General features: G+C 39.6%; 1 protein-coding gene across 5 annotated transcripts in view; it reads left to right on the top strand.

Annotated features, from left to right (window-relative positions):
- The window catches only part of LOC140736770 (ecotropic viral integration site 5 protein homolog), a 270,604-nt gene that overhangs the window by 200,565 nt on the left and 43,742 nt on the right, over positions 1–26,297 (top strand). For all 5 annotated transcript variants that reach the window (XM_073062678.1, XM_073062679.1, XM_073062680.1 and 2 more), the window contains one exon: positions 11,777–11,872. In XM_073062678.1, coding sequence (XP_072918779.1) covers positions 11,777–11,872 — 96 coding nt within the window. The remainder of the gene's footprint in view (positions 1–11,776; positions 11,873–26,297) is intronic.

The raw sequence follows: 26,297 nt of genomic DNA, 5'->3' as shown, positions 1-26,297 counted from the left end.
GTTTTCCCTTTGTAATAGAAATTATTTGGAGAATTCTTCAGGAAGAAGTCCATTTGGTCACCATGTATATATCTTGTTCGACACTACCTACTGGGTATTGAAATGAGTAGATTTGAGCCTAGTTCCTTTTTTGATTTCTGTTTTCAGGCTTCAAGTCAGAGCTCAAAACAGCATTAGGAAGTTTTGTAGTGTGCCGCTGGTTCTCATCAAAACAAATGCTCCAAAAGTCGCTGTAATGTTCTCACTTCCCAGTACTGCTGATTCATCCCTAGAGAAACATAACATGGAGGCAGTGTGGTTCCTTTCTATCATAACAGGAGAGCAGCTGCAAGTACAAACTGTGATTGATGCAAACTTATTCTTAGAATTATGAGCGAAGTGAACCAGTTTGATTTTTGGTGCTACGAAGCTGCTTGACAATGAGTAATTTATACCCTTCTGCTAGGAATCGAGTATCATGCTGGAAGTTGGTTATTGAAAACATAGTTTATAATTTACAGAGTGCTGGAAACACTCAGTAGATCAGGAAACATCTATGGAAAGGAATAAATAGTCATCATTTTGGGCTGAGTCCCTTCATCATTCACTATAGACTCAGAGAGAATACAGCACAAAAACAAACTATTGAATCAAGCACCCATTTTTACACTAATCCTACCCAAATCCATTTTATTCTCGCCATTTTCCTGACAACTCTTCTAAGATTATATCAGTCATATATACTGATGACTGATACTAAGGGCAATCTAGACTGGTCAGTTAACCTACGTATCCAGATGGTTTTGGAATGTGGGAAGAAACAGAACTGCCCTGAGAAACCCCACACCTTGTAGAACTGCTTTTACCATGTTCTGTATATCCTGTCTTATCACATCTTTAAAGTATGATAAATTATTTTTCAAATAGAGGTGAAACAGGGGATTGCTGCTTAAGAGGAAAATGAGGAATTGCTGCAGTCTGTGTTTCCCGGAGACATGGCTCATTCCAGACACGCTGTATGTGCCAGCAAGACCTGAGGGCTTCCTGATACACAGGATGGAGTGGGCTGCTGTTTCAGAGAAGACAAAAGGTGGAGGGGTCTGTGTTTCCCGATAAACATGTAACCTACAGCACTATGGGTTCCAACACACTCAATCACTGCTATACTATGATTAGGAATGCCTATCATTTCATTCCTACATTGCATTTCAAGAAATCTGATCACTTGGCTATCCTGCAACCTGCATACAGGCAGAAGCTAAAGACCAAGATTCCAGAAATAAGAACAACAAAGGGGTGGTTGTGGGAGGCAAAGGAGCAGCTTTCAAGTCAGTGAACTGGGCCATGTCCAAGGACTCGTCTGTGGATCTGAATGAATATTCCACAGTTGTCACGGACTTTATAAAACTGTTATTGACGAGTGTGTCCCCACAAAATTATTTAGGGTCTTCCCCAACCGGAAGTCCTGGATGAACCATGAGATCCACAACCTACTGAGGACCAGATCAGTGGCATTCAGGTTTTGTGACCAAGTAAGGTACAGGAGGTCCAGTTACGATCTCCAGAAAGCCATCTTACGTGCAAAGTGGCAATTCCGGACCAAACATGAATCACTGAAGGATGCTTGACAGTTGTAGCAGGGCTTGAATGCTATTACCTCTTACAGAGTGAAACCAATTGACATAGGTGACAGCAATGCTTCACTCCGGATGAGCTCAATACCAACATGGAGGAACCTTCATGAACTCCCCCAGCTCCAGATGATCATATGATTTCAGTCTCCAAGGCTGATGCGCAAGCAGCCTTGAGGAGGGTAAACCCTCAAAAAGCATCCAGCCCAGCTGGGTTACCTGACCTGTGCTGATCAACCGGCTGGAGCGTTGGCTGAGATATTTATCCTCTCGCTACATTTCGAGTAGGCTTCAATTATACTGGTGCTGAAGAAAAGCATGGTATCTTGGAAGACCACAATCTGTGCGGCTTGGTGATAATATCTCCTGCTCGCTGACGAACAACACTGGTGCACCACGGGGTGTGTGCTTAACCCACTGCTCTACTCTCTCTATACCCATGACTGTATGGCTAGGCAGAGCTCAAATACCATCTATAAATTTGCTAATAATACAACCATTATTGGTAGAATCTCAGATGGAGACGAGGGCGTACAGGAGCGAGATATACCAACTAATGGAGTGGTGTTGCAGCAAAAACCTTGCACTCAACATCAATGAGACAAAAGAGCTGATTGTGGACTTCAGGAAGGGTAAGACGAAGGAACACATACCAATCCTCATAGAGGGTTCAGAAGTGGAAAGAGTGAGCGGTTTCAAGTTCCTGGGTGTCAAGATCTCTGAGGACCTAACCTAGTCCCAGCATATCAGTGCAGCTATTAAGAAGGCAAGACAATGACCATACTTCATTAGGAGTTTGAAAAGATTTGGGATGTCAACAGAAACACTCAAAAACTTCTATAGATGCACTGTTGAGAGCATTCTGACAGGCTATGCTACTGCACAGGACTGAAAGAAGCTGCAGAAGGTCATAAATTTAGTCAGCTCCATCTTGGGTACTAGCCCACAAAGTACCCAGGACATCTTCAAGGAGTGGTGTCTCGGAAAGGCAACATCCATTGGTAAGGACCCCCAACACGCAGGGCATGCCCTTTTCTCACTGTTACCATCAGGTAAGAGGTACAGAAGCCTGAAGGCACACACTCAGTGAATCAGGAATAACTTCATCCCCTCTGCCATCCAATTCCTAAATGGACATTGGACCCGTCAACACTACCTCATTTAAAAAATATATTATTTCTGTTTTTGCATGATTTGTAATCTATTCAACATACATATACTGTAATTGATTACTTATTTATTTTTATTTCTTTTTTCTTCTTCAATATTATGTATTGTATTGAATTACTGCAGCTAAGTTAACATTTCACAACTCATCAACCTGATTCTGATTAATGATCTGCATGTCAGAATTAATGGCTTTTTGGCCAAGTTTGTAGATGATACAAAGATAGATGGAGTGCAGATAATGTTGAGGAAGCAGGGAGTCTGCAAAGGACCTGGGCTCATTAGCAGAATGGACAAAGTGGTAGATGAAATACAGTGTAGGAAACTAAGTGGTCATGTACTTTGGTAGAAGTAATAAAGGCATAACCTATTTTCTAAATGGAGCAAATTCAGAAATCGAGGGTGCATAGGGACTTCAGAGTTCTAGTGTAGAATTTCTCAAAGGTTAATTCAGAGGTTTCAAAAAAAAAACTAGACTATAAAAGCAAGGATGTAATTATGGGGCTTTATCAGGCATTGGTCAGACCACGTTTGGAGTATTGTGAACAGTTTGGGGCTCCATTTCTAAGAAGTAATGTGCTGGCATTGGAAAGGGTCCAGAGGAAGATCACAAGAATGATTCTGGGTTAACAAATGAGCGTTTGGCTCTGAGTCTGTACTTAGAGCTTAGAAGAATGAGATCTCACTGAAACCTATTGGATATTGAAAGGCCTAGATAGAATGGATGTAGAGAGGATGTTTCCTATAGTGGAAGAGTCTAGGACCAGAGGGCACAACCTCAGACTAGAATGATATCCCTTTACAACAGATTTGAGGAAGAATTTGTTTAGCCAGATGGTGGCGTATCTCTGGAATACATTGCTACTGACAGCTGTGGAGGCCATGTCGTCGGGTATATTTAAAGTAGAGGTTGATCGGCTCTTGATTAGTAATGGTGTCAAAGGTTACGGGGAGAAGGCAGAAGGATAAGGTTTAGAGGGAAAATAAATCTGTCATGATCGAATGGCAGAGTAGACTGCATGGGCCCAATGGCCTAATTCTACCCCTAGTTTTATGGTCTTTATAAAAAAAATCGGATTTTCTCTCAACCTTTTTTGCTTCTTATCACTGTAGTTCAGTTCTTTGTATTTTCATACTAATATTTTAACTTTTTAAAAATATTTTCCTCTCTAATTTTTTATCCTCCACTTCTGTCCTTATTTTATAGTTAGCTTTCCTGAAATTCATTTCATAATTCACTGCAGTTCTCTCTCATCATGCCGATCCTGATTTAGCAATTGCATTTTGTCCAGTGAATGCTGATGTTTTGGGTTAAGACCATGCATTCTGACTTCTTGCAGTGTTCTGTTTCCAGCATCCGAAGTCTCTTAGAGCTGCATTTCTCCATTGGTTTACTTCATCTGAATTTTAAATAAAGTAAAAAATATCATTCAGAATAGTTCAGATTAATATCCTCACATAGTTTTGATTGCAAATTAATTTAAAGCAGAGTGTTCAGTCCACATGCGCACAGCACCTTTTGAGGTTGAAGTCACTCATTTAGAATTTATGAAGCTCTACACTTTTGCTTGACCTTTTATTGCACTGCACGTATCTTTGCAAGCACTACACAAGAAGGAAACCACATCCTTTGTTCAGATTTTCTGACCATTTTCTGGGTCTGTTTGCTAAAATGGATGAAGTGTTTTGTATAAGATCATTTCCCTTGGATAAAGTTTAGCAGTATTTATTGACAGTTACCCATTTTCACAGACCAGGAACTTTGGGCTGCAAGCAAGGTTTTTCAACAATGCTTCATATCGTTCTAGGATGCAAGCACTACCATTCTAAATTAAATCGAAGCAGATATCTCTCAATAACCTTGTCCCCCGTAGAAAATGTGAGGGCTAATCTGAACTCCTTTAAGGAGTAAATTGGTACTTAAAGGAGGGTTGGGCTGACCTCTTCAGTGGCAGTCCTGTGTTATAAATAACTTAAAACTGATAGAATTTAGCACATTTATTAAGTATACGCATTGTGGTCTTGCTTTGCTTCCTTCGATCTCTTAATCTAACTAATTTCCCTGGAAATCTTGAAAAAATTTATACCAGGGAGGCCATTTGAAACATGTCCAGTTTAAAAGAAAAATGAGAACTCTGTCTAATCTCACTGTCCTGCAAGAGGCCTGGGGCTGTATGGGTTTTGGCTTGCCCTGTGAACATAGTACTTTTTTTTAACCATACCTCTATGTTCACTTGAAGAACCATAATCTGCACTTCCCTTAAGAAAGCCATTGTTTGAGTCATTTTCCACAATCAATATTGCAAGTGAATTCCAGATTCTAACCACATTAAATAAAGAAACTTTTCTTCAGAATATCCCTAATAACTTAGAGAGTTCAGATCCTGATTGTGCACAATGTGAAAATATTCTTCTTCATCTCCCTTTACTCCTTCTACATATAATTCTATATACCTCTTTTTTTTCTAGACTCAAAACAACTAAAGAAACTTCTGGGAAAACATCTGAGATACATTTTCCCAGAATTTCTATGGTTCCTAAGAAAATAGCTCACTTATCTAATCTTTCTTCATATGCAGTTGCACCTTTTCTTTATTATGGTGGCCACCACAGGAGTCTGTCCTCAAGCTGTGGTTAACTCTTATCATATAATCATCCTGCTTTTATTCCTTATTAGTTAGCTGATAAAGGAAGTCATCGCACATGGCCTCAATGATATTAGTGACTTCTCTCATCTTTAAGGATCTGTGGACATAAATTTTGAGGTCTATCTATTTCTCCATAACTCTCAGTATCCTGCCATTCATTTTGTCTTCCTTTGCCTTGTCACACAACCCCAACTGCATCGCCTCACCAACTTGAATTCCATTTGCTGCTTTTCTGCCCAGCTTACCAGTTCATTTTTTATTATTCATTCAAGGGATGTGGGCTTCACAAGCTGAACTAGCATTTAATTACCCGGCCTCAGCTTGAGAAAGGTGGTGGGGAGCTGCTTGTTAGGATGCTGTCTACTGCGCATCTATAGAGTGATATGAGTATGGGGGTGCATCAGAATCAGGCTTAATAGCGCAAGTACACGTTGTGAAATTAGTTAACATAATGGCAGCAGTGCAATGCGATGTATGGTAATATAGAAGAAAACTGAATTATGGTAGGTGTGTGATTATATCCTGTAATCACCTACTTAAGATCATTGATGAAGCAGCTAAAGATAGCAGCCTATAAATCTGTAAACTAAAGTGTTCCTCTTCATTATCAATAATATGGCTATTTTTTTCAATGTGTGTAAGCTTCACTAGCATGTCCTCTTGCATTTAATTCCAAGTAATTGTGTAATACAGAAGTATTACTCATGTGGACTGCACCAGAACCTACCATACAGTCACTGCTCATTATGATGTTCCCACATTGCTTTTTGGGTATGGAGTTCAGATTTTAGTGCCATACCGCATCTTGCATTATTTTAATGCACAGTGCCTATTAATAAATCTGTGGTGTTCATTAGTTATGGGTGTGGCATATTATGACACATATCCTAATGGAAATAATTTATTTACTCAGTATTTGAAGAGCAGAATAAATGGGAACTATGCAGACTTCTGATAAAAAGGTTATTTTGCCAGGAAAAAAACTCAGCAAAAATAGTTACCTAAAATTACTGTATAAAATTAATCTCAATAGCTGCAACAGTTCGTTCTCTAAGCCTGATTGACAAGGGGATTCTGACTCATCATTTTTTCTCCAGTCCTACCAAAGGGTCTTGGCCTGAACTATCATCGACTGTACTCTTTTTCACAGATGCTGCCTGGCTTGCTGCGTTCCTCCAGCATTTTGTGTGTTGACAAGGGATTTATCCAGTTTTCTCTATTGTCTCTATGTAGTGAGCCTTTTAGTGACATTAATGATAGTTACTGCGCCAGTATTTCCAAGTTTCTTTGTCTTGTTTATTCTTGGACAGTAATATTTTTTCCAAAATCCTCATTGATAAAACCATTTGCATCACCCATCATGAAAATAGCTGAGAATATATACAGCTCAGGATGGTAACTCCATGCTGTGAAATTCACTTAAGCATAATGTGTTTAGCTTTCCCTGATTTTCAAAGATTTACCATAAGGCAGAGGAGCAGTAGGCCGTTTGGCCCAGTGTGTCTGTTCTGCCATTCCAGCATGCCTGATTTTTTTTGTCCCTCTCAACCCTGTAACCTTTGACACCATTACTGATCACGAATCTATCAACCTCTGCTTTAAATATGCTCAATGATTTGGCCTCCACAGCTGTCTGTGGCAGTGAATTCCACAGATTCCGTCGGCTCATCTGTGCTTTCAGTTGCTTAGGACCTGAACTTTGGGATTCTCTCCCTGTATTTCTCCATCTATATTTTTTTCCTTCTCTTAAAACATTCCTTAAAACTCAATTTTTTGACCAAGCTTTGAGGGCAGCAAGTTAGTGTAGCATTTAGCGCAGTGCTTTCCACCACCAGCAACCTGGGTTCAGTTTCCACTGCTGTCTGTAAGAAGTTTGTTCTCCTTGTGACTGCGTGTTTCAACGTTTTGATGAACATGTAACAAATAAAGCTAATCTGTTCAAGCTTCTTGATTATGGGCTGGATTGTTCTTGACCTGGCCAAGGCTTCAGTTTCACCCCAGTGCAAACAGGCCAAAACCCTGGAGTCTAAGTGGATAAACAGAGCTCCAGACCTTCTGGCTGATGATGTTCTGCAAAGTTTATCAACTCACTTTCACATGGTGGAACCTGAAACCATGTTTCCTTCCATTTCCCCCCCAACCATACGTATGGTCTTTTGGTAGCTTCTCATGTACAATGACTTTTCAGCTCTTTTCAGAAATATTTATAAACCATTGAAATAAATATAATGTTTAAATTATAAAACATGTATAACTGACCTAAACTTAACTTCATATAAAGGCAAAATAAACATCTTAATTTATCTTATCCATTACAAATGGCTGGCCTTTTTAAATTACTAATGTTACAAGTATAACTAGCCCTCAGTTCAAGGCGTTTGAGCTTTGTTTTAGAGTTTGTTGAGTCCAGCAGTGAAGTGAAAGACCAGTTTTACTGGCATGCAATATCCTGTGTGTATTCTATGCTGATGCAGAGAATTATCTGGGTCAATTTCTCCTTTTTTACCGATGTTTGATTTAGTTTGTTGATGCAATCTGTGGAGTACCTTGGGGCCAGTTGCACCATGGGATATCATGGGTAATGAGAAATCGCACTTTTGGCTGGAATTCACCCTCGTATGAATCATAGACATCTTTGCTGAAAAGAACAGTCATCAAGGGAATAAATAATGGAGGTCTTGGAGATGCAGATCTGAATATCCAGTGGAGTCTGCAAAACACTATGTCAATCAGAATCCCATCGTGACATAGATTGTTTCTTTGGACATAATTTGCTTAATAAAAATTGTGTTATTCATTCAGTCCTGATGAAGGGCCTCAACCTGAAGTGTCAACTGTTTATTCCCTTCCATGGATGTTGCTTGACTTGCTGAGTTCTTCCAGTATTTTGTGTGTATTATTGATTCAGAAGTGATTGGAATTTCCATTTGATGCTCAATCTCTGATAGGTTCCCCTATCCACTAATACCATGTGCAAACTGTCTATACTCAAGGCATGTACTGTACACTCACACAGTGTACATTCCATGTCTATACACAGTTGTGCTGCATGCAGTGTTCCACTGTGCCACACTGCCCAACTCAAGGAATATTAAAATATTTAAGCCAATCAAGTGCTGCCTTTTAGGAAATTCAGGAACATTTATTGCCCCTCAACCATCAGGCTCCTGAACCAGCATGAATAACTTCATTCACCTCAACCCTGAACTGATTCCACAAATGATGGATTCATTTTCAAGGACTCTGCAATTAATGTTCTTGTTATTATTTATTTATTTATTCCTGATGAAGGATCTCAGCCCAAAACATCGACTGGTTAGTCTTTGCCATAGCTGCTGCCTGGCCTACTGAGTTCCGCCAGCATTTTGTGTGTGTTGTTTTGGATGTCCAGCATGTGCAGACTTGCTCATGTTCATTATTATTACTTTCTGCATTTGTACATGTTGTCTACTTTTACAAATTGGTTCTTTGTCAGTCTTTGCTTGTGTGTAGTTTTTGTTGATTCTATTGTATTTCTCTGTTCTACTGTGAATGCCTGTAAGAAAATGCATCTCCGTCATATATGATGAAATACACAAACTACTTTCCGAATAAGTTTAATTTGAGCTTTGAACTTTTACAAAGTTTGTGTACAACATTGGATTCAGTACCTGATACTGATATTTGTAAAAAGGTGATTACTCTGAGAATAAAATTAATACTCCAAAGCAGTGTGAAGAAAAGGCAAAATACACTTGAGGAAAGCATAAATCACAAAGAGGGAAGCTGTTTTTCTAGATTCTTAACTTCTCTACATTTTAACAGGCAACCGTGAGCCATGTGCTCCCAGCTAGGAAATGACTGCTCTTGTTATCAGTTGGTTGAGGGAAAACCTCAATGAAACTCTGATTCCAAGAAGTCTTGTGCTGCCACCAACCTAATCATATCTGTTATGGTGGCACAGTAAGAGTAATTACATCAACCTTCTTTGCTAATAGTGAGCAACAGAATTCATTTAGAAAAAGTTTAATATTTTCTTTAAGATCCATTCCAAAATCAGTTCAGTGCAAGGATCCAAGCTCAAGTCTTCGCAATAATAAGTGAGTGCTGTACTTCAAATAAATAAGTGCCAGATTCCATGGAATTACTTCAATGAGCTTCTGTTTTCTATGCATTCCATATATAATTACATTGAGATGGTATACGAAAAGCGGAATGCTGAATATACACTCAGTAGTCACTTTATTAGGTATACTTGTACACCTTGTTAATGCAAATATCTAATCAGCCGATCATTTGGCATCAACTCATTGTATAAAAGCATGCAGACATGTTCAAGAGGTCCAGTATTGTTTAGACCAAACATCAGTATGGGGAAGAAATGTAATGTAAATGGCTTTGACCATGGAATTATTGCTGGTGCCAGATGGGGTGGTTTGAGTATCTCATCACCAGTTGATCTCCTGGGATTTTCAAACACAACAGTCTAGACCAGGGGTTCCCAGCTTGGGGTCCACGGACCCCTTGCTTAATGGTATTGATCCATGGTATAAAAAGGGTGGGAACCCTTGGTCTAGAGTTTTTAAAGAATGATGCGAAAACAAAATGAGCAGCAGTTCTGTGGGCCAGAGAGAGAGGCCAGTGGAGAATGGCCAGTCTCTTTCAAGCTAATAGGAAAGGGACTGTAACTCAAATAACCACATGTTAACACCATGTGCAGAAGCACATCTCTGAATGTACGACACGTCAAGTCTTGAAGTGAATGGGCTGCAACAGTGAGAAAGTTCAATGTAGATGGACAAATGATTTGCAAGGCCACAGCAAGGTAGATTGGGAGATCAAGACTTTATTTTTCAGTGAATGAAGGGTTATTCAAGTCTTTTAACAGTGAGATAGAAGTTGTCCTTGACTCTGGAGGTATGTGTCTCAAACTTGTGTATCTCTGCCCAACAGGACAGGGGAGAAGACAGAATGACTGGGGTGGGAGGGAGTTATTCCTCACACTTGGGCCAAGATTTATCATTCAAACAACTTCAATGAAGAGAGATTAGTTGATTATTTTAACGTTTGTGAGAGGTTATTGTAATGGCAGCATTTCATATTTTCAATTGTAATTACATTTCAAAAGAAATAGAGTGCAAAATATATGGGACATTTTCCTTACATTTTAGTTTTAACTATTTTAATGGGTAAAATTTACTTTTTTTTCCCCCCTACTATTAATGCATTTTTAATCTCCTGATTTGATGTGGTCCCCTGGCCAGATCAGTGAGTGTATCTTTACCATTGTAGGAAATGTAACATTCTACTTGTTCTGGGTCCATTCTGAGTTTCATGTAGCATATTGGCATCTTGGTCTCTACCCCTTCTTTAATTGCTGAGCTCCAGGCACCTGTAATAAAGATCTGGAAATGCCAGCTGCAAGGTTTGTTAGTGTGTTTCTTATATTTATCGCAACCAGGCAATCTGGGTACATCAAGGAAAAAATGCTGTTACTATCTAAAAGAAGACTTTTAATGCAAAATCAGAATCAGACTTATCGACATATGTCATGAAATTTGTTTACAGCAGCAGTACAGTGCAATACATAAAATATGCTAAAAATACATAAGAAATATGTACTGTATATAATTTAAAAATAAGTGCAAAAATTAAAATTAGTGAAGTAGTAGTGAAAATATTTGAGTCAAACTCTGGTGAACAAAGATGCTGGTTAAGAGGAGTAACAAGAAAAGAATAAGGAATAAAAACTTGAGGAACAAAGTAAAATAAACAGTAGACTGACTTTAAAGAATATAGAACTTTTAGTCAGATGCATAATGACAAAAAGATAAATTTAAGAAGGCTATAAGGAGAGCAACTTTGATTTTAAATATTTTTTGAAACTCATTTGTTATTTTGTCAATAACGAAGGTCATGAAATGTTTCCACATCCGATGTTTTCAATTTGCATGATTATTGAGAAAGATGAAGGAAAATGAATAGGGGGACAGGAAGTGTGATGTACAAGAAAGGTTTGATCAGAATTGGCTGTTATTTTCATTGGTGAAGCATAATAATTTGTATAACACAAACCAACCCATTGTCTTTTCCAAAGAAAGTAGTGTTTGTCATTTGTATTTTAAAATAATTTTTTCATGTAGTTAAATATTACTGGTATTTGAGTCGTTCATTCTTTTGTGAAATTGTGGGGACACTTAACACACTCAGTATTGTATAGTGCTGGGCAGAACTGTGTAAGTTTTTTCTGTGTGGTACATAACTTAGGATGTGTATATTGAGTGAAAAATTATGCCATTTGATGTTAATTGTAGCTTTTTGGATTAACAGATTTGGACAAATGCTGTAATAAGTGGTTTTGTTCTCTATCAGAAAGAAGAGGGTAAAGTTAAAGGCCAGCTTAATAATTCAGACTCCACCCAATATATAAGAGCACTGAAGGATCAGATAGAAGAGCTGCAACATGAGGTAAGTGATAAAAATCTAGATCAGTGTTTTGTTAATCTTTTGCATTATCTTTCACACTTTTTTCTACAAATCTTGTCTGCTGAAAAATGCAGCTGTCCCTGATGTAAATCTGTTGGTGTAGCATTCTGCTGAGAAGTTATTCACATACATCTGCATGAGATAGCAATGTTCCTTATCTCGTTTCCCTTTCCTCCTCATTTTTTTCCCCTTCACTCCCTATTTTGGCATATTTCGTTTAGTTTGTGACCAGAATCTGCAGAGTTAACTTGTTCATGTTTTATGGCTTTCCATTGAGCCTTTCTTAAATTTTCATTGTCATATTTGTATTAGTTTACTGTTAATTTCCATCTCAAATCATGTGCCCATAATTAGTTGTGATTTCACTTCAGATAATAATAAATGAATTAGATTTGATACACTTGTGATAAAATGATTTGTATGCATGAATTACATGATTTTTAAAAATTCTCATGACTGGTAAGGATCTTTGCAGTTCTGCAATGCATCGGATGAGATATTGAACAAAAGAAATCCAGATACATTTAATTATTCTCCATTCCAGCTTCCTTCAAGGTCTTGGTTCCATGACATTAGTGAATTACCATTACCCCACACATGATGGGGTGGCACAGTAGTGTAGCTGTTATTATAATGCTATCTACAGCACCAGTTCAATTCCCGCCACTGTCTGTAAGGAGATGTACGTTCTCCCCATGATGCGTGGGTTTCCTCTTGGTGCTTGCTTGTTGGACTGCAAGGGCCTGTTACTGTTCTGTATCTCTAACTCAAATATGGGGCTTGAGTACTGATTGATTATTTATTCCTTGGAAGTAGAAGGTATCATAACTCAGGCTGATCCTGTCCCTGCCCAGTGTTTATACTTCCATTAGGTGCTGTAGCATTATTAATTCTTCCCTTACAAATGATTTTGGTGAACTGTAGAATCATGTCTGCTGCTACTCTGGATTGGAGTAGCTAATGAGGATCTTATCTGAGATTTCTCCGTTAGCCCTGTTTAATTTATCATTAGATTAGTTCACTAAATTTTTAATTGTATTTTAATTTAAACTGTATTTTAAATTAAACAAGCTGTTTATCAGATCTGGGTTTTTTTTCTAAGCAACACTAAACTAATAGAATTTGGTATTTAATTCTCTCAGAGAATTGGTGGGCAGCCATCTCCCAGATTTCTGCTAGCATAGCTGACCCCTGAGAATCATGGGATTGGCCAGAGCACTTGCCATTCTTCTTTAATTCCCCACTTTGTGAGAAATGCCAGCATGGTATAAGTATTTAGCCTCTAATTCCTGTGCTATCTTTTAGAAACTATGCTCCCCTGTATTTCATATTAAATATACAGAAGGTGCCACTAGAAGCATAAAATATAGTAGTAGAATTCAGGCATTTGGCACTTTGAGTCTGCTCCATCATTCAATCACGACTGCTTTCATGACACTACCTTCTCCCTGTAACTGAACCCCTTTACCAATCAAGAACTTGTCAAATATTGAACTATTTTGGGTTATTCCCACATTTCAGCAGTCATCCCGTACTTAGTAATGATCTTTCAAGATTTTGGAATGGTTCCGGAAGACTGGAAAACTGCAAGTGTCACTCTACTTTTCAATAAGGGAGAGAGGCAGAAGGAAGAGAACTGTAGGCTAGTTATTCAAACATCAGTGCTTGGGAAGATGTTGGAGCTGGTTGTTAAGGATGTGATTTCAGGGCACTTGGGGCACCTGATAAAATAGGCTGCAATCAGCACAGTTTCCTCAAGAGAAAATCTTGTCTGGCAAATCTGTTGGAATTCTTTGAAGAAATAGCAAACAGGATAAACAAAGCAGAATTAGTTAATATTGTGTACTTAGATTTTCAGAAAGCCTTTGACAAGGTGCCACACATGAGGCTGCTTAGCAAGATACAAGTAAGTCCATGGTATTGCAGGAAAGATTCTAGCATGGATAAAACAGTGGCTGATTGGCAGGAGGCAAAGAGTGGGAATAAAGAGAGCCTTTTCTGGTTGGTTGTCGGTGATTAATGGTGTTTCACAGGGGGTCTGTGTTGCAACCGGTTCGTTCTTACATTATATGTAAATGATTTGGATGATGGACTTGATGGCTTTATTGCAAAGTTTGCAGTTGATATGAAGATAGGTGAAGGATCAGGTAGTTTGGAAGAAATAGGCTACAAAAGGACTTGGATAGATTAAGAAAATGGGCAAACAGTGTCAGGAAGTGTATGGTCATGCACTTCGGTGAAGAAATGAAAGGGTTGACTTTTATTCATTATCATATATTTTTTGATGTTTTTTTCTTCAGCTTTATTAATTGTATATATATCAACTTGTTGAAGTTTTGTATCATTTTATAGCTGTAGAAGATTATGTATCAATAAAAAGATTTTAAAAATGAAATGAAAATGACTATTTTCTAATGGAGAGAAAATACAAAAATCTGAGGTGCAAGGGGATCTGGGAGTCCTTGTGCAGGTTTCCCTAAAGGTTAATTTGCAGGTTGAGTCTGTGGTGAGGAAGGCAAATGCAATGTTAGCATTAGTTTCAAGAGGACTAGAATATAAAAGCAAGGATGTAATATTGAAACTTTATAAAGCACTGGTGAGACTTAACAAGGAGTATTGTGAGCAGGTTTGGGCTCCTTATCTTGGAAAAGATGTGCTGAAATTGGAGAGGGTTCAAAGAAGGTTCACAAAAATGATTCCAGGATTAAACTACTTGTCGTATGAAGAGTGTTTGGCTCTGGGCTTGCATTCACTGGAATTTAGAAGAATGAGATACGACCTTACTGAAACCTATCAAATGGTGAAAGGCCTTGATAGAGTGGATGTGGATAGGATGTTTCTTATGGTGGGAGTGTCAAAGACCAGAGGAGACAGCTGCAGAATAGAGAGGCATCCTGTTTAAAACAGATGAGGAGGAATTCCTTTCTCCAGAGTGTGGTAAATCCATGGAATTTGTTGCCACAGGCAGCTATGGAGGCCAAGTCTTCATGGACAGTATATTTAAGACAGGGATTGATAGATTCTTGATTGATCAGGGAATGAAGGGATATGGGGTTAAGTGTTGGGGCTGAGAGGAGAAATGAATCAGCCATGAAGAAATATCAGAGCAGACTCAATGGGCCAAATAGCCTAATTCTGCTCCTATATCCTATGGTCTTATAACCTTGTGGATTTCAGCTTGTAAAGTACTCACACTGAAATGCTTTAAGTGTAGTGGTTTCTGTCTTTGCCACACTATCAGATAGACTTCCAGATCCCTATGCCTATGTGACTTTTGACTTTTTTTCCCATCCTCTTCTGCCTTCTAATGCACCACCAATTAAATTGATGTACCTCCAACATAATGAAGTCTCCACCAATGCAAGCTGGTCATAGTTCATTTTGCCTAGGCCTTTCAGTACACTACTTCCAAAGAAGTAGGTACAGAGCAGGTAAGTTTTTTTACATAGAAAGTGGTGAGTGCGTGGAATAGGCTGCCAGCGACGGTGGTGGAGGTGGATACGATAGGGTCTTTTAAGACACTCCTGGACAGGTATATGGAGCTCAGAAAAATAGAGGGCTATGGGTAACCCTAGGTAGTTTCTCAGGTAAGGACATATTCGGCACAGCTTTGAGGGCCGAAGGGCCTGTATTGTTCTGTAGGTTTTCTATGTTTCTCAAGCAAACACAGCCCAAGTAATATCCCCTCATAATTATTCAGTCTTGGTAATATCCTTATAAATCTCCACTGCAGCCTCGATTAATGCATTCTTCCTAGAGTGTGACGACCAGAACTTTGACAAGTACTCTAGCTGTATGCTCATAGATGATTTATAGACAATGGATTCTGATTAATTGGGCTATTGGTTAATTGGGGCAGTCACTTATTTGGGATAACTCTTAAAGACCAAAAACTAATCAAGGAAATAACCAGGATTCTCTTTATTTGAGACACCATCCCACTTAATTGGGACAGGAGGCTGTGCCGAGCAGTTTCTAACTAGTGTCAGTCACATGCACTTGCGTGGCTGTTAGACACTACACCATGATTCAAGCAAACATTTTTAAAATAGCGTCAGTTGCATGTGTTTCTGTTTAAAAGGCAGCGATTTTTGTTACTGATAGTGAGAAATAAGCAAGAAGACAATTTGGAACCAAAAATGGCTATGGGTGAAAATGAAGTGATTCCACTACTTCAACAAGTTAAGAACTATGTAGAAATTGAAGGCATTGACAATCCTTCAATCAACTTGAATGTTCCAATGAAAATGAAGTTTGGAGGATGCCATCATCTGAGGCATTGTATGAAGGTGTCTGCTCTGATTTGTTCATTTACAGTCAATCAAAAGATGGTTGCAGCATACTCATTAAAATCCTCCAATATCTATTAGTTTTATAATAGTCTAATGGTATTGGTAGTGTTTTAATTTGTTCTGTTTGCAGTTAAATACATAATTAGTTACTCAGTTAAAAGATAGTTCGTCCCTTTTTTTATATCACAAATGAGCAAATCTGTAGATGTTGGAAATCCAAGCAACACACACAAAGTGCTGGAGGAACTCAGCAGGCCAGGACCTGTTGACGGGTCTTGGCCCAGAATATTGACTGTACTCTTTTCCATAGATGCTGCCTGGCCTGCTGAGATCCTCCAGCATTTTGTGTGTGTTGCTTGTCTTTTTCATATATTTTTACCTATTTCCATAAATCTTGGGCTAATTGAGGCAGCCACCTAATTGGGCCGGAATGTACTGCTCCCATTGGATCCCAATTAACTGTATCACGATCTCTTATTTTATATTCTATGCCTCTGACTAAAGAAATGTGTCCTGATACCTCCTTAACCATCGTATCTATGTAAACCTAAAAACCAAATTCTGGAAGTAATCAGCAGATCTAGCAGTATTCATGAGGAGTGAAACAGACATTGCAGGACAAGGTTCCCTCTTCAGCCAGGGATACAACTTGACCTGCTTGGTGCCTCCAGCATTTTCTCTTTTTCGTTTTGCGTTTCCAGCAGCTAAAGATGTTGCTCCACCTTATCTTCCCGTTCAGATATCTTTGAACGCAACTTCCAGGTTTTCTACCTATTTGTTCTTCATCCTTAAAATTCATGCTTTACTACTTCTCCATTTGAATTCCAAGTGCCACTTTTGTGACTACCCAACCATTCATTGACATCTTCCTGCAGCTTACAACTTCCTCACCATCAGCTGGACTGCCATTTTAGGTATCATTGGCAGATATCTTGATCATTGCCGCTTCCACCAACTCCACATCATTTTACACCATGCAACTGTATAGAATCTAGTACTGAGTCCCATGAAACCCAATTGCACACAACTCTGTATGCCATTGAATGTAATTTTTTTTTCATTTCCCCAAGTTTTAATTCTATTTGTCACATTCTTGCAATCCCAAAACATAGAATCAAGTTTATTACTGGCATATCTTGTGAAATTTGTTTCTGTGGTAGCAGCATTGTACATAAAATAAACTATAACTTACAATATGAAAGATATAAAAAATAAGTAGTGCAAAAAAGAGGTACTATTCTTGGGTGCATGGACTGTTCATAAATCTGATGATAGAAGGGAAGAAGCTGTTCCTAAAATATTGAGGTTGTGTCTTCAGGCTACTGTACTTCCTCCTTGAGGGTAATAATGAGAAGAAGGCATGCCCTGGCTGGTGGGGTTCCTTAATGATGCATAGTATCTTTTTGAAGAGTTGCCATTTGAAGATGTCCTTGATGGTTGGGAGACTACTGCAAGCAGTTGTGTTTACAATCCCACAGCTTTTTCTGATTGTCATTGGTGCCTCCATACCAGATGGTGCATCAGCCAGTTTGAATGTTCTCTGCAGCACATCTATAGAAATTTGTTAGAATTTTTGGTGACATAACAAATCTCTTCAAACTCTTAATGAAATATAGTTGCTGATGTGCCTTCTTCATAATTGCATCAATATGTTGGGCCCAGGATAGATCTTCAGAGATGTTGACACCCAAGAACTTGAAACTGTTCACCCTTTCCACTGTTGACCCTTTGACAATGACTGTTCTCCTGACTTCCCTATCCTGCAGTCCACAATCAATTTCTCTGTCTCACTGTTGAGTGCAACATTTCTTTTTCCGACACTACTCCACCAGCCAATTTATCTCACTCCTGTGTGCTTTCTTGTCACCAGCTGAGATCTAGCTGACAGTGATTGTGTCGTTGTCAAATTTATGGGCTGTTTCTTTCCTGATCAGCTTACTACCTTAGGCTTTGTGGAAGAAAGACTGAGGTTGCACTGCCCTTCAAATATTTTTAAAACCTTACTCTTTCAATATCTTTATCCATAGGAGCAGAACTAGGCCACTCAGTCCATCGAGTGTGCTCTGCCATCAATCATGGCTAATTTATTTTCCCTCTCAACTTCATTCTTCTGTCTTCTCCCTGCAGCCTTTGATATGCTTACTAATCAAGAACCTATCAACCTCTGCTTTATGACTTGGCCTCCACAGCTGTCTGTGGCAATGAATTCTGCATACTGTTCATACCATCATGATTTTAAAAAATATATACCAGGTTAATAACTTTTCTGCCGTGGGCATCGCAGGTTTGACCCTGAAACAATAACTATATGAATAACAGAACAGAGCCTTCATAATTTCTCACCCATTGGTATTTCTGGGATCAAAGGCCAAGTACACAGCTGCCATCTGTCCCTGGTGTACAGTAAGAGTTGGACCATGATGGATATTATTGTTCCCCTTTCACAATACATCTGCATTTTTCAAGTGTTTTGACATTATTTCTTGCATTTTATCAAAATTTCCATACTCAAATTGGGAGCAAGAGAAGGCCACTTTCAGTGGCATACAAAAGTTTGGGCACCCCGGTCAAAGTTTCTGTTACTGTGAAAAGCAAAGCGAGTAAAAGATGACTTGATTTCTAAAAGGCATGAAGTTAAAGATGACACATTTCTTTAATATTTTAAACAGGATTACTTTTTTATTTCCATCTTTTACAGTTTCAAAATAACAAAAAAGGGAAGGGGCCCGAAGCAAAAGTTTGGGCACCCTTGCATGGTCAGTACTTAGTAAACCCCCTTTGGCAAGAATCACAGCTTGTAAACGCTTTGTGTAGGCAGCTAAGAGTCTTTCAGTTCTTGTTTGGGTGATTTTTGCCCATTCTTCCTTGCAAAAGGCTTCTAGTGCTGTGAGATTATTGGGCAGTCTTGCTGGCACTGCTCTTTTGAGGTCTATCCACAGATTTTCGATGACATTTATGTCGGGGGACTGTGAGGGCCATGGCAAAACCTTCAGCTTGCACCTCTTGAGGTAGTCTATTGTGGATTTTGAGGTGTATTTAGGATCATTATCCTGTTGTAGAAGCCATCCCCTTTTCATCTTCAGCTTTTTTACAGATGGTGTGATGTTTGCTTCCAGAATTTGCTGGTATTTAGTTGAATTCATTCTTCCCTCTACCAGTGGAATGTTCCCCGTGCCACTGGCTGCAACACAAGCCCAAAGCATGATCGATCCACTCCCATGCTTAACAGTTGGAGAGGTGTTCTTTTCATGAAATTCTGCACCCTTGTTTCTCCAAACATACCTTTGCTCATTGCGGCCAAAAAGTTCTATTTTAACTTCATCAGTCCACAGGACTTGTTTCCAAAATGCATCAGGCTTGTTTATATTTTCCTTTGCAAACTTCTGACGCTGAATTTTGTGGTGAGGACACCAGAAAGGTTTTCTTCTGATGACTCTTCCATAAAGGTCATATTTGTGCAGGTGTCGCTGCATAGTAGAACAGTGCACCACCACTCCAGAGTCTGCTAAATCTTCCTGAAGGTCTTTTGCAGTCAAACGGGGATTTTAATTTGCCTTTCTAACAATCGTATGAGCAGTTCTCTCGAAAAGTTTTCTTGGTCTTCCAGACCTCAACTTGACCTCCGCCATTCCTGTTAATTGCCATTTCTTAATTACATTACGAACTGAGGAAACGGCTACCTGAAAACACTTTGATATCTTCTTGTAGCCTTCTCCTGCTTTGTGGGCATCATTTATTTTAATTTTCAGAGTGCTAGGCAGCTGCTTAGAGGAGCCCATGGCTGCTGATTGTTGGGACATCACCTGGCCTTTCCTAATGAAGATTGTGAACAAGCCATAGCCGTAACAAGCTAATTAAGGTCTGAAACCTTAGTAAAAGTTATCTGAGAGCTCAAATCTATTGGGGTGCCCAAACTTTGCATGGTGTCCCTTTCCGTTTTTCACTCTAAAATTGTACAAAACAAAAATAATACGCTAATCTTGCTTAAAATGTTGGAAGGAATGTTTCATCTTTAACTTTATGACTTTTGGAGATCAGTTCATCTTCTACTCACTTAATTATTCACAGTAACAGAAGTTTTGACCAGGGGTGCCCAAACTTTTGCATGCTACTGTATGCCTACAAATAAGATCATGGCTGTGTTTATTCTAACTTATTTTGCATAATGTGTAGTTCTTCACATGAAACTTCAAATACCTTGCTGAAAATCATGAAGACATAATCAAGGTCTACCCTCATACACCCTCCCTATTAACACACAAAATATTTGTCACCATCCATAAAATCCATGTTGACTGTCCTTGACCAGCCTGTGCCTTTCCAAATGCTGATTTGTACTAGGTTTTGCCATTCCTTCCATTGGTTTGTCCATCGTTTATCTGGGTTGTTCATTTGGTTCCTTTCTCCCTTTGTGAACAAAAATATCATATTTTCTCGCTTCCTGACACCACATCTGTAGCTGAAGAGAGCAAGATCATTATAGAGCCTAAACTGTTTCCACCCTTCCCTGTTTTAAGTCTGCTATACAGTCTTAAGCACACATTTATAGCTATGATGCCTCAGACCTTTGCACAACACATTATTTGTCATTGTGGAGTGGAGAGCGAGTTTGTAAATCTGGTAGGAGCAAAGGTTATTGTGAATGGCGAGGGTATAGCGCCACAAGAGGGGTGTGGGTCAGGTGGCAAAAAGGTGGAGGGGCAGGGTGGTGCAGACCCACGAGCCTGATGCACCAGGCAAGGTCATTTGATTCCAAACAATTGGTTTATTGATCATTATGGAATGTCTCCCTTCTGCCTCTGGCGCCCTCCCCTCTCCTTTTCCCGTTTTCCAACCATGATTCTCCTCTCCCTGCGCCCTTCCACTCTCAGTCAACAATAGAGACCCATATCAGAATCAGGTTTATTATCTACTCAAGTACGCCATGAAATTAGTTTATTTTCTGTGGCAGCAGTACGGTGCAATGTATAAAATTACTACGTTGCTGTGCAAAAGTATGAGGAACTCTATGAATATACATGTGCCTATGAATTTTGCACAGTACTGTAGATTTTATCCATATTTAGTCACTAATTCACTTTGGATATAAAAGCCTGAAATTACATGCTACTGGGCACAAGGGCATCTTCTAGTCCATTGTTATAAGATCAAAGAAAGTGCAGTGCAGGTAGACAACAAGATGCAAGGTCACAATGAGGTAGTTTCTGAGGTCAAGACTTCATCTTATTGTACAAGGGAACTGTTCAATAGTCTTTGTTAGTCCTGACGAAGGGTCTCGGCCCGAAACATCAACAGCACTTCTCCCTATAGATGCTGCCTGGCCTGCTGCGTTCTACCAGCATTTTGTGTGTGTTGCTTGAATTTCCAGCGTTTGCAGATTTCCTCGTGTTTGCTGTTCAATAGTCTTATATTGTTTCAGGGTCAAACCTATGCTCCCTATGGCAAAAAAGTTATTAATCTGGTATATTTTTTAAAATCATGATGGTATGAAATGGGGACAGATAGTGTTGAGGAAGCAGGGAGTCTGCATAAGGACTTGGACAGATTGGGGGAATGGGCAAAGAGGTGGCAGGTGGAATACAGTGTAGGGAAGTATTATTGTTATGCACTATGGTAGAAGGAATAAAGGTATAATCTATTTTTAAATTTGGAGAAAATTCAAAAATCCAAAGTGCTAAGGGATTTGAGAGATTCCCTGCAGGTTGAGTTGGCAGTAAGGAAAGCAAATGCAATGTTAGCATTCATTTTGAGAGGACTAGTTTGTGAAAGCAAGGATGTAATGCTGAGGCTTTATAAGGTATTGGTCAAACTGCACTTGGAATATTGTGAGTAGTTTTGGGCCCCTTATCTTAAAAAATATCTGCTGGCATTTGAGAGGGTGCAGAGGAGGTTAATAAAAATTATCCCAGGAATGAAAGGGTTAACATGTAAGGAACATTTAATGGCTCTGGGCCTGTACTTGCTGGAGTTTAGAAGAATGGTTGGGGGAGGTTTGCAATTTTATTGAAACCTATGAATATTGAAAAGCCTAGCTAGAGTGGATGTGGAGAGGATGTTTTCTATAATGGGTGAGTTTAGGACCAAGGCGCCTCAGAATAGAGGGACATCCATTTAGAACAGAGTTGAGAAGGAATTTCTTTATCCAGAGGGTGATGAATCTGTGGAATTATTGTCAAACTTCTGTGGAGGCCAAGTCATTGAATATATTTAAAGTGGAGGTTGATGTGTTCTTGATTAGTCTGTGTGTCAAAGGTTATGTTAAAGGCAGGAGAATGGAGTTGAGAAGGATAATAAATCAGGCATAATGGAATGGTAGAGCAGACCCAATGGGCTGAATGGCTTAATTCTGCTCCTATGTCTTACAGTCTCTGTATTAAGCTAAACTGGGATTGCTGTTTTCAAATTGCTCTCCTGTTACCACTCTTCCTGTTTGCTGAGGTTCATTCCCTAAAACTAAGCCCATTGCTGCTTCCTGTCTTGTATTTGCAATGTACTGCTTACTAAAAAACATGCATTCCAAGAATTTTGCATCAACTTCCTTAATTTCTGACTGTCTTAGTGTACTGCTTGTATAAATTATTCTCTACCACATAGCAATTATACCTCAGAATCTTGCCCGCATATTTACTCTATCATCTTCCTCCTGATTTAGGGCCTGTGGGGAATTCCTAGAAATATGAATTTTTGTTCCTCATTTCAACCAGTCGTTTTTTTTGTTGTAATTGCTATCATATCATCCCTCCCCACTGTTGTAACTGTTTATTTAGCCAGTATTGCTTTCAAACTCTTTTCCATGTTCCTTTTAAATCCCGGGTCTCTTATTTCATCTGAAATCCCTGTAAGCTGCATTGTTGAGCTATCATTCCTGTTGAAATTACATTGTGTTTCAGCAACGTCAAATTTGCAGGCTAATATTAATTCTCAAATACCCAAAAATCTAAAGCCTTACTTCTTTGTGTCTTTTCAGCCACATATTCATCTGTTTGGTGCTGGTAATTAACTAGAAGTTGCTATTAATGAACTGATTTTCCCCAAAGCTTTGTAACTTTCCCTCTCTCTGAAATATTTGTCTATTTCCTTTTCTGAAGATTCTCTCATCACACCTCTGGCTCCTTGCCAGCTACCTTTAGAGAGTTTGAGAGCATAAAGGAATAGAAGTAAGTATAGTCGCTATTACTAACAATAAGATGCTCAGGAAGCTGGAAGATCTGAAGTTAGATAAATCAGATAGATTACACACCTGTTTCTGAAATGGGTAGCTGAAGAGATTGTAGCGGTATTAGTAATAACCTTTGAAGAATCACTGGATCTGGAATGGTTCTGGAGAACTAGAAAATTGCAAATGTCACTCCACTCATTAAGGGAGGGAGGTGATAGAAGAAGCCACAGACAGATGTCAGTATAGGAATGGGAAGTCAAATTGAAATGGGTGACCAATAGGGGATCCCACCTTTTGTGACAGACAGACAGACAGCAAGGTGCTTGATGAAGCTCCCCAGTTTCTCTAGCTTCCATTAACCTGATGGCATGAACATTGATTCTTCTAATTTTCAGTAAGACTTCCCATTCTCAAAGGTTTCGAAAGTACATTTAATATCAAAGACATGTATAGAACATACATCCTGAAATGCTTTTTCTTCACAACCATCCATGAAAACAGAGGAGTGCCCCAAAGAATGAGCGATAGTCAAATGTTAGAATCCCAAAGTCCCCCCCAGCTCCCCCCACCTGCAAAAAAAAGCATCAGCGTCCGCATCTGCCACCGAGCACTCAAGCATGAGCAAAGCAACAGCAAAGACACAGACTTGCAGTTACCCCAAAGACCTTGCGTTTCACTGGTATTTGACATACCACATGCTCTCTCTCTCTCTGTAATAAGGGAGAAAGAATTGTCTGTTTTCACAGCGAGCTGGGAGACGTAACAACTCGCTGGTTTACAATGTTAAAAGTCCGCCACATCGCTATTTTTTGAGCTCTGTGCTCAATGATCATGAATCTCCGGGCACACAGCTGCAGATATTCTGACTCCTCCGATGATACATGAGTCTCCTGTCCTGACACCGACCCTTGATCCGCCCATCTCCAGAGCCCCAAGATCCCAGGCTTCCAAAGCCAAGCCAAGTACTTAGGCCGAGCCCTTGGCATGCCGAACAACAATGGCCAGTTATGAAACGCTGAGAGCAGATCCCATTCCCACAAAGAACCATGGTCAATGTGTAACTCCAGGTCACGGTCTTCAAAAGAACCCTGAAAGCGTAAAATAAAGATACTAAAGGTGGAAATAGAGCTGTTTCCGAAGATGCAAGCAAAGGAGTTGCCGTTTAGCGCTATCATCACTCCACTCCACCTTCTTCAACATCCCTGTCCATGTCAGCCTCTATGGCTACAATGAAGCCAAACTCAAGATTGAGGAACAACACCTCATTATGTCTAGGTAGCCTCCAACCTGATGGCATGAAGATTGGTTACCTCTTCTTTCCCTTTATTTCATAGTGCACTGACGTCTCATTCAATTTTCTTCTTTAGGACTTTACGATTTCTACCTATCACTTCCCAGTTTCTTATTTCATATCCATTTCCCACTCACCTGGTCTCACCCATCACCTACCAGCTTGCACTCTCTCCTCCCCCCACCTTATTCTGGCTTCTGTACCTTTGCCTTTCCAATTCTGATGAAGGTCCAGGCCTGAAATGTTGACATTTTATTCCTCTCCAAAGATGCTGCCTGACTTGCTAAGTTCCTCCAACATTGTTTCATGTTACTCAAGATTTCCAGCATCTGTACTACTTATTATGCACATTTAAGAAGTAGTTTCTTCTTGAATTCTATTGAAAACTTTTCATAGATTTGAATGCCTCAATTTTTTCACCATCTTTGCTGATCTTTTCACCCATTTCACAGTCTTGGTGCACTTTGCAAAGTGTGGTGCTCGGAAATAGATACATACTAAAATAACTGAAACCTAACCACAAAGAGAAGAGATTCTGCAGATGCTGAAAATCCAGAGCGACACACAAAGTACTGGAAGAACTCAGCAGGCCAGGCAGCATCCATGGAGCATTATAAACAGTCGCCATTTCAATTTGAAACTCTACATCAGGACTGGAAAGGAAGGGGGAGGAAGCCAGAGTAAGTAGTGTGGCTGACAGGTGGTCAGGTGATGGGGAAGGGGAGGAAGAGGGGATGAAATGAGAAGTAGGGAGATGATGGGCAGGAAAGATTAAGACCATTAAATATAGGAGCAGAAGTAGGCCATTTGGCCCATCGAGTCTACTCTGCAATTCTTCCAGTCACCCCCACTCCCTTGCTTTCACCCCATACCCTTTGATACCCTGGTTAATCAAGAGCCTATCTATCTCTATCTTAAATACATCCAATGACTTGGCCTCCATAGCCACTCGTAGCATCAAATTCCTCAGATTTACCACCCTCTGACTAAAGTGATTTCTCCGCATCTCAGTTCTAAAAGGATGTCCTTCAATCCTGAAGTCGTGCCCACTTGTCCTAGAATCCCCTGCCATGGGAAATAACTTTGCCATATCTAATCTGTTCAGGCCTTTCAACATTCAGAATGTTGCTATGAGATTCCCCCTCCCTCCCCCCCCCCCCCCCCCCCGCCAACCTCCTGAACTCCAGGGAATACAGCCCAAGAGCTGCCAGGCATTCCTCATAAGGTAACCCTTTCATTCCTGGAATCATTCTTGTGAATCTTCTCTGAACCCTCTCCAATGTCAGTATATCCTTTCTAAAATAAGGAGCCCAAAACTGCACACAATACTCCAAGAGTGGCCTCATGAGTGCCTTATAGAGCCGCAACATCACATCCCTAAAGGGTTCAAAAAGAAGAAAACTGATAAAAAAGAATGGGAAAAGGAAGGAGGAAGGGCACCAGAGAAAGGTGACAGGCAAGTGGGGAGAGTGTGGTTTAGCTTAGCCTTGAGTTTTTGTACTCTGACTCTTAGAAAAGGAACATCATGTTTGCTTTTAACATCCCATGGAATCCATGTTATTAGGTCAACTATATTATCAAGTTTCAGTTAATCAAATTAACAACTAAACAGTGCCAATCAGAAGCATTCTTTATTGCTTAAATGTTGACTGATTGAGATGAGTA

This window comes from Hemitrygon akajei, chromosome 12, assembly GCF_048418815.1.
Source record: "Hemitrygon akajei chromosome 12, sHemAka1.3, whole genome shotgun sequence".
Classification (NCBI taxonomy): domain Eukaryota; kingdom Metazoa; phylum Chordata; class Chondrichthyes; order Myliobatiformes; family Dasyatidae; genus Hemitrygon; species Hemitrygon akajei.
This window is presented reverse-complemented; position numbering and strand designations above follow the sequence as displayed.